General features: G+C 46.0%; 1 protein-coding gene across 1 annotated transcript in view; it reads left to right on the top strand.

Annotated features, from left to right (window-relative positions):
* Hs3st3b1 (heparan sulfate-glucosamine 3-sulfotransferase 3B1) overlaps nucleotides 1-7,918 on the top strand; it is a 36,223-nt gene extending 28,305 nt beyond the window's left edge. The window contains exon 2 of the mRNA XM_090349564.1: nucleotides 6,705-7,918. Coding sequence (XP_090205690.1) covers nucleotides 6,705-7,323 — 619 coding nt within the window. The 3' untranslated portion in view covers nucleotides 7,324-7,918. The remainder of the gene's footprint in view (nucleotides 1-6,704) is intronic.
* The last annotated feature ends 4,571 nt before the right edge of the window (nucleotides 7,919-12,489 follow it).

The raw sequence follows: 12,489 nt of genomic DNA on the forward strand, positions 1-12,489 counted from the left end.
CCCTGGTCATTTGGTTCTGGTGGCAAGTTCTCAAGTGGTTCTCCTGTGTATCCAGGGGGTGGTAGCTGCCACAAAGTCTGCACATGGCTTGGTTGAAAATATCTTCCAACATGGTAGAAGAAGCCCGAAACACTCTTTCCCAATCTGCCTGGTTTTCAGTATCTGTGGGTGTTCCCAGAAGCTCCCTGTGCTTGTCAGCCCCAGGCTTTCATGGGGTGAGATCCTGCCTCACCCTTGAGATCAGCCTGCATTCGGTACTCAGGAACGTTTCCTGGGTTGTTCTCATACATTTGGGGGGCGTGCATCTGCCTTCTGCTAGAATTAGAGGTATGTAGGATCCATTTGTGATGGTTAGTAGCTTCCTGGGCTTCCACCCAGTAGCTGGGTGCTGGGGGCTCTTACCCATAATCCTGTAATCCTAGCTACTCAGGAGGCTGAGGTCTGAGGATTTCGATTTGAAGCCAGCCCTGGCAGGAAAGTCTGTGAGACTTTTATCTCCAATAAACTACTCCAGAGAAAGTCTGAAATGGTGCTGTGGCTCACAGTGGTAGAGTGATAGCCTTGAGACAAAAGAAACTCAAAGACAATGCCCAGACCCTGAGTTCAATCCCCAGGACCCACCCCTCCCCCCCACCAAAAAAAAAAAATCATCCATCCTTGCCCAGGTAGAGAGGAGAGGAGGAGCTGTTGCAATGATTAGTAATTTTCCAGGTGCCATAAATACAGTTAACAATGGGAATATGAGAACCAAAGAGGTTTATTGTTTCGAAATGGGACTCCTCTCTTTGAACAATTACGATTGGGCTGTGATCAGATTAGCACTGAAATACCTACTATTAAGATTCTAATCTATGAACAGAGAGGGGGAAAACACAGGTATCTATTCATAGTGAGGATGGGTGCTCCTGGTGTGCTCTGGATTCTGTTAACCAGGAAGATTGGGGGGATGGAGTTGGGGTAGATGGTGATAGATAAAGGGAGGTATGCATCTGGAAAGCTGAATTCCCTGTCTCACCTGCAGGCCTATGATCTGTCCCAAACCCATTCTCTGAGCATCAGTTTCTTCATGAGAAAATTGAAGGTCACACAATACTTACCTCAAAGGCTTGTGGAGTAAATCAGATAATGGATGTGAAAGTCTTTTGGCGAACTCCAAAGCACTGGATAATTATTAGCTCTGACTATCCATTTGAGAAACTGGCTTTCATAATGAGCAGTCCAATTACCTAGTGTTGGGGTACTTGTCTGGAGGCCAGCTTGGGACTGGATTGAGACTGGAGCAGTCCCTGGGGTATCTCAGATGGGCATGCCCTGCCTGAAAAGGGGGAGGGAGAGGCAGATCGCTGTCCCTGGGCCACTGTTCTCATCCTTTCTACTCATTGTTGAGTTCAGAGGGATTTCTGTGCCCAAGAAGTGTGACTGGGAGTGTGAGAAGGAAGAAGAGGAAGAAAGTGACTTGACTGTAACATGCTTGGAAGGTTCCATTCCAAGACTGGCCACAGACTTCTTTATGTTCCCTGTTTCATATCACAAGCTTTAGTCTGCAGGCTTCAGCCCTTCTCATTGGCCCATTTGCCCTTGCTTGTGAATTCCAGCTACAGCAAAGAATCCTGCTGCTTCTGTTTAACAAGGCCCTCCCCATCACACCCTGGGCTATTTGATTGGTTCCTCGTCCTCCCCTAGCTACCCACTAGGGGATATCTGCTCATCCCTGCCCATTTAAAACTAGGACCAATTTCTGGTCCAGTTCATCAGAATTTCCCTTACCCTGATGCTTCTTCCTCTTAGGAATTTTCCACACACCGATCTCCACCTTGCCCCCGGCAGTCAGTATTTGAGCCAAATCTGTTTGTGCCGGACCTAGGGTTTGAACTCGGAGTGTGGCTCTGTCCCTGTGTTTTTGTGTGCAAGGCCAGTGCACTACCACCTGAGCCACACCATCACTTCTAGCTTTTTTTTTTTTTCCCCTGAGTTTATTGGAGATAAGTCTCAGAGACTCTCCTGCCTGGGCTGGCTTCAAATCACCATCCTCAGGTCGCAGCCTCCTGAGTTGCTAGAATCACAGGTGCAATCCACCCTGCACCTGGCTCTATGTCATGGTTTCTACATTTTCCATGGTGAGCCTGCATAGTTTTGTGAGTGATGTGACTGGTATGGGAGTGATTTCTCCTTAGCAGACGGACTCCCTGGGGGAGCACAGGAGAAATGCCTGGTTCTGTGAAGTCTTGAAGCCTGTGGAAAGGGCACAGGAGGCCTTGATGACGGCGACCCCTATGTATTCACTCAACCATTCAACCCATTACTGTCTCACACAAGCAGCAAACACAATGAGGACGGAGCAGCCAGTGCTTCTATGCACAGGGCTGAGGCCTCCCCGGGTCACAGAGGTAGAACCATTATTTTAACAACAAACCATTATTTTAACAGTTGACATCTCCAGGCTCCCCTTAGTACTTTCTGTCACTGGGAGATGAGATCTCAGGGAGAAGAGTTCTTCCAAGTTAACACTCCAGAATGGTTTAGGGGACCCACAAGCATGAGAGAAGCAGTAAATCAGCTTCCAGCTCAGATGACCTATTTCCCATTAATTTGTCGATGACCTATTTCCCACTTCCTGTTGATGGGTCCAGTTAGTTGTAGAGTTCCATATTCACAATTACCAGTTTTGGTGCTGGTCCTGGGACTTGAACTCATGGCATGGGTGCTGCCCCTGAGATTTTTGTTTTTGTTTTTTTGTTTTTTGCCAGTCCTGGGCTTGAGCTCGGGGCCTGAGCACTGTCCTTGGCCTTTCTCAAGGCTAGAGCTCTACCACTTGAGCCTCAGCACCACTTCCAGCTTTTTTGTATATATATGGTACCAAGGAATCGAACCCAGGTCTTCGCTCATGCTAGGCAAGCACTTTAATCACTAGGCCAAACTCCCAGCCCATGCCCCTGAGATTTTTATTTTTGGCTCAAGGCTAGAGCTCTACCACTGGAGTGCTACTTCCAGATTTTTTTTTGTTTGGGGGGGGAGAAGGGAGTTAACTGGAGAAAAGATTCTCACAGATATTCCTACCCAGGCTGGCTTTGAACCTTGATCCTCAGATCTGACTCCTGAATAGCTGGGATTACAGGAGAGAGTCACTGGCGCCTGACCACTTCAGGCATTTTGTCCAGTTATCAGACCTCTCTCTCTTTAGTTGGTCTTAAAGTTCAGAGACGACTGTGGGCCTCAGGTAAGCTGAGAGCAGAGTTTAGAATCCTTGCTTCTTCTGGAGCCAAGCCCTCTGGTTTCTCCTCTGTGAGGGGATTCAGGCTGAGGAATGGGTTCCTTGTGAGTCAATTGTGCTAAGATCCCATGAGTAGAAAATAACAGATGTTGAGAAAGTGAGCAGCAGGCTGGATACCCATATGAATTTCCCAGGCCTTTTGGAGGTGGCGGGACACAGCCCTTGCTTTCACTGATCAGATGGGACAGTATGACCCGGATGGGGGTAAATGATCTCACATTTAAGGAAATGTTGGTATTCAGAGCACCTGGTGGCCAGCCTTGAGATCCATGGGAGGCGAGAACCCTCGCCCACCCATTCACAATGAGCCTCGGGAACTGTGGGGTTTGGAATGCCATGAGCTCCTCCTTAGGGTGTCCACTCAAAGAAACGTAGCCTTTATATCTGAGCTGACCTGCTTTCTTGAGAAATGCAAAGTGAGGAGCTGAGACTCTTTAATCCCTGATCACATTAGCCTGTTGTTACTTACTGCATTAATCCAAGTGGCTAATGAGCGAAGTGGGTCAATCCAGTGTTAGTGTCCCTCAGGGCTGGCTGCAGGGCTGTGGGGGAGGTGTCCTAACAAGGAGTGCTCCCTTCAAGTTTTCTAGGATGCACCTTCCCAGGGAAACTCGCATGGTTTTAGCATCATTTCTATAATATGCTTTCTGAACTTAGAATGAAGCTGGAAGTTTACGATACCCGACTGAAAACATTTGGTTTAAAAAATGTGGAAATTAGCTTCTCTTTCATTCCTATGCCTGGGTGAAAGGCAGTCAGAATTTTCTATCTCTAAAGTAACAATTTTAAATCTGTGACCAAACTATAGTGTTCTGTTGGTTAATACCTTTTTCTCCCCTCTTGGCATTGGTCTTGGGACTTGAACTCAAAGCCTGGGCTCTACCCTGAGTCTCTATACGCAAGGCTCATGTTCTACTACCATTTGAACCTACTTCTGAACCACTCTGTTTCTGTTTGTGTTTGGGGTGTGGTGGGGGGGATTGGGTAGTTAATTGGAGATGAGTCTCATGGATTTTCCTGCTGGGCTGGCTTTGAACTATGATGCTAAGATCTCAGCCTCTTGAATAGCTAGGATTACAAGTGTGAGCCACTAGTACCTGCTGCTTAATACTTTTTTTCCCCTCCTTCTTCTGGTACTAAGGTTTGAAATCAGGGCTTTGAGCTCTGAACTTGCTTGCTAGTCTAGAGCTTTACCACTTCAGTCATGACTTTAGCCGAGCATTTTGCTGGTTATTTGGAGATGGAGTTTTGAGTCCTTTTCTGCTTGGGTTGGCTTTCTACTTAGTCTTCCAGATCTCAGCTTCTTGAATAGCTAGAATGACAGGCATGAGCATTGGCATCTGGGGTAAATTTCTTTTGATACAGATACACTGGTGCTGACACATATACGTTGTATATATATTGTGATTATGTCTTTACCATGTGTCATGAAGTGTATATTGAACAATTTAATGACAGTGATAGAATAACAGTAGCTGATACTATCACATAATTATCAGCCATAGTAAACAAATTTAGCATATTATGGCTGTTAATGACTATAATCCTCTTCTTTGTACTTTCCTGAGGTAGGCATTGTTATCTGTTTCCCCAATTGAGGAAAAGAGGCCTAAAAAGTGAAATGAGTCATTCAAACATGCAACGCAGTTTCTTAGTAGCAGGGTCAGGAACTGGGTCTCTAACTGCTGACATAAACAATTACCCTAAACTACAGGCCTACTACAGTCACTTAATTCCCCTAACAACTGATTGGGTAGGTGGAACTGTTAACTACTTTGTGTATTAAGGCATAAAATTCAGACAGGTTGAGTCACTTGACTTCTGGTCACTCAGCTAATGAGCTGTGACATTGAAGCCTCTGCTACTAGTTCTGAATATTTGGGGGCTTTTCAATCAACGAGACCATCGTCCATTTTTTTCAACAAATATGATTTATATTTATTTGGGGCCACACAGGGCTTGGGCTCTGTCCCTTTGCTTTTTCACTCAAATTTGGTGCTATACCACTTAAGCCACACCTTCATTTCCAGCTTTTTGGTGGTTACTTGGAAATGAAAGTTTCATGGACTTTCTTGCCCAGGCTGGTTTCCAATTATCATCCTCAGATCTCTGCCTCTTGAGTAACTAGGATTACAGGCATGAGCCACTGGTGCCCAGATATTATTTACATTTTATGGGCACTTACCATTGCATAGCACCTGTGAGACAGATAGTCCTGCCTTGATGGAGCTTTCCCAGAGTCCTTTGCATGAGTGGACAGAGGTTTGTTGTTCTTGTAGTACGGGTCTCCCAGCACCAGTCTCTGAACCCCCTGTTTCCCATCTGCTGGGTATAGTGGAGTTAGAGTCTGTGGGCATTCTCTGTTAGTCCTGCTGCTGCTTCCCAGTATGTATGCTCTTCCCTACTCAAGCGTCCTGATTCCTTTTCTCCAGCCCCTGCCTCCATCTGCCTGTCTCACTGCTGCTTGCCTCACCGTGCTTTCTACTCCCCAGAGCACAGAGTATTGAAGATGTGCAGAATAGAACAGCAGCATTCATATTTCTATGTTCCGGGTTCATGACTCTGCCTACTCAACTTTACTGCAAACATTGTGTACTCCAATTAAAGAATTTTACTTCAGAACCAAGAGTAAATTGCAGCTAGATTCCCATATCTTTTGAATTAGTATCTCCCTGATTCATGTAGTCAGTGCCCTCTGTCTAATGTATGTCTCTTGCTTTTGTTTAGATGAATGTGTGTGTGTGTGTGTGTGTGTGTGTGTTTGTGTGTTGCTTGTTTTCATTGCTCAAGGTTTATGTGCTACTACTTAAGCCTCGCCTCCCCTTCTAGATTAATCCTGGTTAATGGGACATAGAAGAGCATCATGGAGTTTTCTTAGCTGGGTTGGCTTTTGAACTGAGAGCCTCAGATCTCAGCCTCCTGATGAGCAGTCAATATTACAAGTGCCAACTACCAATGCTAAGCTAGGGTTTTGGCGCTTTGGCATCAGGTGTTTGGGACAATCTAAAAGCTGGGCACCTTGAATTAAATGAGGGAGAGAGGGCCCTCCAGAGAGGGATCTTTCAGAGAAATGCCCATGTTGCAAGAAAGTGCTGTATTTACATTTTAGGTTGATGGTGTCTGCTCCCCCTCACCCCCCAGAACTGGGGTAGGACATGAATGTAGCTTTCAACTCTGCAGTCTGCTGGCATAGCTTTTTATTTATTTATTTTGGGGGGTCGGTTATGGGGCTTGAACTCAGGGCCCGGGCTCCACCACTTTGAACCACAGGCCACTTCCTTTGCTGACTTTTTGAGGTGGCAGTCCTAGACTGTGGCTACACTTGGCATTGTGTCCTTGCGCCAGCCTCTCTCAGTGGGTCAGTGCCAGGCGGATCTCACAACCTTTCTTCATGTTTCCCCCCCCCTTTCCTTTTTCCTGCCTGTCCCCGCAGGGAGCTGATGCCCCGGACCCTGGACGGACAGATCACCATGGAGAAGACGCCCAGCTACTTCGTGACGCGCGAGGCGCCCGCGCGCATCTCGGCCATGTCCAAGGCCACGAAGCTGATCGTGGTGGTGCGCGACCCGGTGACCAGAGCCATCTCGGACTACACGCAGACGCTGTCCAAGCGGCCCGACATCCCCAGCTTCGAGAGCCTGACGTTCCGCAACCGCAGCGCGGGCCTCATCGACACGTCGTGGAGCGCCATCCAGATCGGCATCTACGCCAAGCACCTGGAGCACTGGCTGCGCCACTTCCCCCTGGGCCAGATGCTGTTCGTGAGCGGCGAGCGCCTCATCCGAGACCCGGCCGGAGAGCTGGGCCGCGTGCAGGACTTCCTGGGCCTGAAGCGCATCATCACCGACAAGCACTTCTACTTCAACAAGACCAAGGGCTTCCCCTGCCTCAAGAAGGCCGAGGGCAGCAGCAAGCCGCACTGTCTGGGCAAGACCAAAGGCCGGACCCACCCCGACATCGACCCCGGCGTGGTGCAGAGGCTGCGCGACTTCTACCGGCCCTTCAACCGCAAGTTCTACCAGATGACCGGCCATGACTTTGGCTGGGATTGACACAGAACCCGGGGCTGGTGTCATTTCCTTCCCCACCCCCACCCCCACTCCCACGGTGGCTTATCTATTGAGAGAGATATTATATGTATGTAAAATGTACAGAAATCTATTTTATAATAATTTATTTTTTGATTCATGAGCAATTGATTCACTAAGCTGCCTAGCCACGCTGTGTACGAGAGATTATCTTCACCTTGGGTTAACATTCCAAAGTGTATAACGCCGGAGACTTAGTTCTGTTCCTCACGATTCATGGTGCTTGCGTTCTGTGTCCTCCTCTCCCTGAACACCCTCGCCCCTTCACCCTTCCCCACCCTATTTAAAAAAAGAAGAGGAAGAAAAGCACAATTTTTGTTGTTACGGGTATTCAAACTTTGGCCGTCTCTGTTTTCCTGGTCGACTGTGTTCCTCTTGTGTCTTGGGTCTCCTTTTCTGACTTCCACATCTCTTTCTTGCCTGTGACCCTCTGTAAGTGTGCCCTGAGTGTCTTTCTCTCTCTCTCTCTCTCTCTCTCTCTCTCTCTCTCTCTCTCTCTCTCTCTCTCTCTCGCTCTCTCTCTCGCTCTCTCTCTCGCTCTCTCTCTCTCTCTCTCTCTCTCTCTCTCTCTCTCTCTCTCTCTCTCTCTCTCTCTCTCTCTCTCTCTCTCTCTCGTGCTGACTCACAATGCTGGGTTCACAGTTCATCTGCAGAGTAGCATCCTGTCCCATGTGGTGCCATTTCCAAGAAGTTCAATGACAACCCACCAGTTAGGGTATCCTGTCTCTCCCCCACCCCCTTCTCTGCCCATTAGCCAATCAATCACCACCTTCACAGGGACCTCCTCCTTGAATGGCAGGGTCCATTTACTTGAGCTCTGAGGAGGAAGAATGGCCCTGCATCTCCTCTGCACTATGCCTTAGTCCAGTACCCTGCTCCAATCGGATGCAAATATTGAACCTTCCTTCCCAGTCACACCTATGAGATGGCCTGGGTGCTGCTTTACAAATAAAAAAGGGTCTGTGCTCATTTGCATGAAGATGCCCTGGGCTCCTTTCTCCCAGCAAGTAGTTCAGCTGTAACACACCAAAGAACCCCACGGACTGGCAGCACTACTCCCTTACCCCACCTCCCCCCATCAAACCCAGGAAACCAAGGTATAGACACCCAGGGGGTCAGGGGCATGCTTTGCCCCTGCGCATCTATCAAGATGTTAATGGAGCCAGCAGATGTTAAGACAAAAGGCTCATCAAAAATGATGCAAAAATGCCAGACCCCAGCTCGCTGCCTCTTCCGAAGTCTTAGCTCAACCCAGGATGACAAGGTGGCCACCAGGGAATTTGTGTGGCCTACAGGTGATTGAGCCAGGTCCTTGGCAGGAGTGTTGCTGGCTTTGCTACTGCTGTGCAGGTGGCTCAGCTCGTGTTCCTGTGTTCAGAGTGCACTTGGGGTCATTTATAATAGCTAGCTGTAGTGGCACTTGGCTAAGTCTATGGCAATATCGCATAATGACAGATTTTGTTAATCTGCCATTTCCTGCACCAGAGTGCTTTTCCCACAAAAGGATTGTCATTTAAATGATACTTTCATGAAGGAAGGCTTGGGAAGAAGCTACATAGATTGTCAAAAATGATCCTGGAGCGATACAAAGGATTCTTTGTATGTGTCTTCTGGGAGAGCTTGCTCCGATGGGCTATGACAAATGTATGACAGGAGAGGACCTTTCCCCAAAGAAACTGATCAGAGGACCGTATTGATAATCCAGTTAGGCTTGGTCTGAAAGTTTTAGAGCAGGTGTAGCCAGCTTGTGTTTAGTGGCAAAAGAACCACTGGGAAGGTTTAGTTTGGGCAGGAAGATGGGCAGAGACGTTGCACATCCGATTCTTCTTCGTAGTGTCTCTGCAAGTTACTATAACAGTGTGTTTCTGCACTTGAGTGGCATAGATGTGAAATACACGTAAAGGTGCTAATCGCTGTGGTCTTCTCTGTTTGGAAGGTTCACGTGATATGGGCTCCAGAGCCCCTCTTTTCAGTTACTGCCTATCCTTGCAGGATATAAATGGTAGATGTCTGAGACCCTCACCTAGGCTTTCACATCCAGATCTGGATCTAGGTGTATTACTCCAGAAAGTTCAGACAGAAGCATGTAAACTAAGTGTGTTAGCCTTTCAGGTCCCTTTCCTCTTTCCAAGCTGGACAATTTCTGATTGCTATTCCCTGGGCTTAAAACCAAACTGACATAGGAAATGCAGGGATGGAAAGCTGATCACTTAGTCACAAACACTGAAGTAGATCAAAGTACTTTTTATTTTTTCTTCTGATCCTGGGGCTTGAACTCAAAGGCCTATATGCTATCTCTTAGCTTATTTTGCTCATGGCTGGCTTGCTACCACTGATACAACTCTACTTCTGACTTTTTGGCAATTAACTGGAGGTAAGACTCACAGACTTTCCTGCGAGGACTGATTTCAGACCATCATCCTTACATCCTGAGCAGCCAGGATTACAAGTGTGAGCCACCAGTCCCCAGTTCAAAATTCTAGCCTGAATTCAAGTCTTTGAATCCAAACCAATGTTTGGATTAATAGGGTATAATTAGTACTGATCATAATTAGTACTGATGGAACAAGGCAGGTTTTATCATGTAAGACAAACTCCGTAGGCGTTTCAGATAGCTTCTAGTTCCAGGCTGGTCCCCACTGGCACCTGTCCCACGGTACATTTCATCGTGCAATAGTCCTTACAGGCCCCGGTGTCATCCTCTTGCACAAGTGAAGAAATGTGGAAAGATTAAGCCTGGGTTCTTCCTCTTATAGTTATCTGCAGGGCCAACAAACTTCACATCTTAGCAGCTAGAAGACAAATATTTCATGCTCTGGCAGTTTGGTTCAATTCAAGCTTTGGATTCCCTTCAAAATCCTGGTTGTCACTCACTGAAATACTTTAGTCCTCAGTTTTCTTTTCTCCCCCTGCCCCCACTTAAAAACAAGAAAAAAAAAAGTTACTAAGAAGATTGGAGATTTAGATATTCTTATCAATGGAATGTTTTCTCTGAGGCGTTTGTGTATGATGATCTGTGAACTTAACAAGTGGTGCCTGGGAAAAGAATTTTAGGTACAGGAGCTGGGGGGGGGGGGGAGAGGGAGGTGTATCAACTCCTGACTGGATAACATCAGAAGAGAGATGATCTTTTCTGAGTCATTTTTAGTGGCAGATCCGTTTTTAGACTTTGGGAGAAGTGCAGATTCTGCTGTTATACCAGGGTACTCCGATAAGAAAGGAAATGAAGAATCTGATTAATCAAGGCCCTGTAGGAAGTATCTAATGATGCATTGATGGTCATTTCTCCTTTTCACTTATTTCAGGAAGAATGTTTAAATGTATGGTTAATTTTCTTTTTCACTTTTATAACATTAATTTATGACCGAGTTTCGTTCAAACCAGTACTTTACAAATACTGTGCAAATTCTAGCCGTATGTGTTCAATAACCTGGATGTTAGAATAGCCAATATGTACAAAAATAAATAAAACAAGTATTTTGTCCTATGTATAACACAAATTAATTTTACACAGAGAAAGATGTTTATAGGGAAATGAAATTCTGGTTAATTCATGCTATTTCTTTGTATGAACAAATAAAATATATTTTACCAACTCCTGGGCACTTTGTGTATGTGTTGTTATAGGTGGAAAAGATAGCTGTGATCTTAGTACATGGCTGGTTGCAGGTCCACACATATGCATGCACTTGAGTGTAAATGGAGTTTTTCCATTTTACAGTGTCTAATGTAAAGGCCTACAAATCCACAAGTATTTGGAACAAGTCTTTTTGGTAAATTCTCTGATGGAAAGATAGGGGCTTAGGCCCCCCTCATCCTCCAAATTCTATCTATTTATTCTGCAGGATTCTAGAATACTGAAGTCTCCATCCCCAAGGGTTTCAGAACTCTCCACTCTGGCCACTGTGTCACACACAGGTGTGCTCTGAGCAAGACCTATGGCTGGGTTGAGTCACACAATGACAGTCTCACATTTACAGAGTGAGGGAAGCCAGGGAAGGAGTACATTTCTTTTTGAATACTGTTCCTCTTTCCCTCGACAGTTTTCCCCTCCTGCCTCACCCATGAGTTGTATAGTGAGTACCACTGCCACGTTTGTTCACACTTTGTCCTTCCATTTCTGAGCCTCCCCTTATTACCCTCCTAAAGACCGATAAATCATTAAGACACAAGGAAGTGAAAACAAGAACAAAAACAAAGAGAAAAAAAATCCCTCTTGTTTCCAGTTCCTGGAGTTCATTTTAGTAAATATTTTATATGGTCAGAGGCATATAGCCATTATACCTTGTTGCTAAGAATGTCTTCCTTTTAGCCAAGATGCAGAATCAACTCAGATGTCCCTCAGTGGATGAGTAGATCAAGAAACTGATTCGTTATACACAATGGAATTCTACTCATTCACCAGAAAGAATGCTATTGAAACATTTGTAAGGAAATGAAAAGATGTAGGGAAAATAACATGAAGTGAAGTAAGCCAGTCACAGAGAAACAGGTTGCACCATTTGTGGTAACTAGAATATGCCTATAAATCTACAAGCAAACCCACTAGATGGTAGGAGAAAAAAAAATTCACGGGGACATGACACAGTGTATAAGTCCTGGACAGTAGTCTTCATATAGCATGTCTTTAGCACCATTATTATTTGCTACTTTAAACATTGAGATCACTCTTATTCGACTTAAGTTTAAGAAGAAATAACAGTTGGCAGTGGAAAAACCTTGATAATCACAAAAGAAAGGCATGAGGTGATGGGGGGAAAGCAACTTTGCTCTTTGTTAGCTAGATGAGATCCCTCAAGCTGCATCAGTTTTCCCTTAGGCTCCTCCTCCTGGTAGAAGCTCTTCAGGCAGAACCAGAACCTAACAGAGCCCTCTATCTTGTGAGAAAGGTGAAGAAATGCAGAAGGAATGATTGGCCTGTCTGGTGTTAAGCAGTGTTGACCTTATGCAGGCATTTAATACAGGCAGAATCTTTCCCAATGGCACACTTTGCCTCACCTTTCACTGTGGAAGACACTGACTCCCACAAAGAAAACTCTGTGGCCACAGGCACAAACCTGGAAATGGGGCTGGCATCTGAGGAAGACGGGAAGGCACCTGAGGAAAGGAGGAAGAAACAAGTTGGCTAGT

Source organism: Megascapheus bottae, chromosome 17, assembly GCF_031878675.1.
Source record: "Megascapheus bottae isolate mThoBot1 chromosome 17, mThoBot2.hap1, whole genome shotgun sequence".
NCBI classification, from domain to species: Eukaryota; Metazoa; Chordata; class Mammalia; order Rodentia; family Geomyidae; genus Megascapheus; species Megascapheus bottae.